Source organism: Sinocyclocheilus rhinocerous, unplaced genomic scaffold (assembly GCF_001515625.1).
Source record: "Sinocyclocheilus rhinocerous isolate Xijiao unplaced genomic scaffold, SAMN03320098_v1.1 scaffold3662, whole genome shotgun sequence".
Taxonomy (NCBI): Eukaryota; Metazoa; Chordata; class Actinopteri; order Cypriniformes; family Cyprinidae; genus Sinocyclocheilus; species Sinocyclocheilus rhinocerous.
In genome coordinates, this window is record NW_015629036.1 from 148,270 (window position 1) to 150,072 (window position 1,803).

The window sequence follows — 1,803 nt, forward strand, 5'->3', positions numbered from 1 at the left end:
ACACACTCACACACACACACACACACACACACACAGTACATACGCACATTTATGTTAAATTTTATTTGTTGGAACATGTTTAAATTAAATACACTGTATATGTTCTTGTGCTATGTATTTGTGACCCTGCCTGTGAAAACCCAGCTAAAGTCATTTTTTTGTGATTTAATGTTTTCAAAATCATAAAGATGTAGAACATTCCGTGAAAATATAACCTTTATATCTTTATTAGCCTACTGACTGAGTAAGGCCATGTCAAAGATTGAAATCCTAGTGAAATGAATGGCTGAAATCAAACTTTGATGCTTTGAGACTTCAGCACAGAGAGGGTCACATGTATGTGTTTGGGCGGATGTCTGCTCTGATCACAGCAGGTGTGTGTTTGTGTTGCAGAGCTTTGCTGAAAGCACCATGAATGAGTTGTTAGGCTGGTACGGCTATGATTCAGTGGATCTGCAGGACTCAGGAAACCGTGTCAAACACAACCATATATCTGTTCTTAAAGGTACACACACATTCACAGCTGCTGCTCGCCTCGCTTCCTCCGTGTGACTGTGATTTATCCTCCAGGGAACTCCGTGCCAAAGCCACACGCCGAGGAGAGGAAGCTGCCCTCATCATCATCCTCATCTTCCTCATCATCTTCCTCAGAGCCCGTCAGGAGCATGAACGTCATCGTGCCGCTCATCAAGCCCTCTGCCGGTGTGCAGCGCAGAACACACGCAGATAAACTCTGGAAATGTGTGATTGGTGTAATACTGACTCTGCCGCGTGTCTCTGTTCAGCGGAGGACGAGCAGAACGAGCCGATCGTGTGCGTCTGGTGTCAGAAGGAGGGCGTGAAGCGCTATTCTCTGCTCATGGGCTCCGAGCTCAAGAGCTTCTGCAGCGAGAAGTGTTTCGCCGCGTGTCGACGCGCCTTCTTCAAACGCAACCAGGTGAAGAGCCCTCAAGCCTTTTGTGAATTTTGAGGGGAAATTATGTTAAAATAATAATATATAATTAATCAATAAAATAATAAATTAAAATATTTAAATTAAATAAATAATAATAATAAATTAAAATTAATATATTTTAATATTTTTAGCTATTAATAAATTGTACAATGTGGTCCAAAGGTCTAAGATAATTTTAGTGTCACAATCTGAGTGTAAGTTTAAGTTGAAAAAGTCATGTCAACTACTTTTATGTTAATATTTCAATAATTCATCAATTATTTAGCATGTTCATGGCTTTCGGTTAATGGTCACATGACATACAGGTAAAAAATAAAATATTAAATTTTTTATATATAAGTGTTTTATTGATAAAAATTACTTTTAATTTTTACATCTGTCAAAATAAAATAGATTGTTTTATTTCAAAATATATTTTTTTAAGGTATTTTAATTGATGAAGGTTTTATGGTTTTAGTTAACAACCCTGATATATATGCACAATTTTTTTGTAAGTGTTTTATTATTAAAATTTATTTAAGTATTTTAAAATAAAAACAATCAAAATAAATCACGTTTATTTTTAAATATTTTAAGATATTTATTTTCAGGGCTTGTTTATGGTTTTAGTTAAACGTAAGAACCCTGATATATATGTTCTTGATTGTTTGAAAATACTTGATTTTCTAATGTTTTTTTGTTGTTGTTTTTTTTGTTTTTTACGTTTATTATTGCACAATTGCATTGCATTTAAGCCTGACTCCATCGCTGTCAGATCAGCCTCTGCACACACACACACACACACACACACACACACACACACACACACACACTCACACACTCACATCACTCACAACACACACTCTCTC

General features: G+C 35.8%; 1 protein-coding gene across 1 annotated transcript in view; it reads left to right on the forward strand.

The window, feature by feature from the left end:
* sobpb (sine oculis binding protein homolog (Drosophila) b) overlaps window positions 1-1,803 on the forward strand; it is a 9,755-nt gene that overhangs the window by 2,807 nt on the left and 5,145 nt on the right. The window contains exons 2-4 of the mRNA XM_016550344.1: window positions 394-505; window positions 571-702; window positions 786-937. Of these exons, the coding sequence (XP_016405830.1) occupies window positions 394-505; window positions 571-702; window positions 786-937 (396 nt within the window). The remainder of the gene's footprint in view (window positions 1-393; window positions 506-570; window positions 703-785; window positions 938-1,803) is intronic.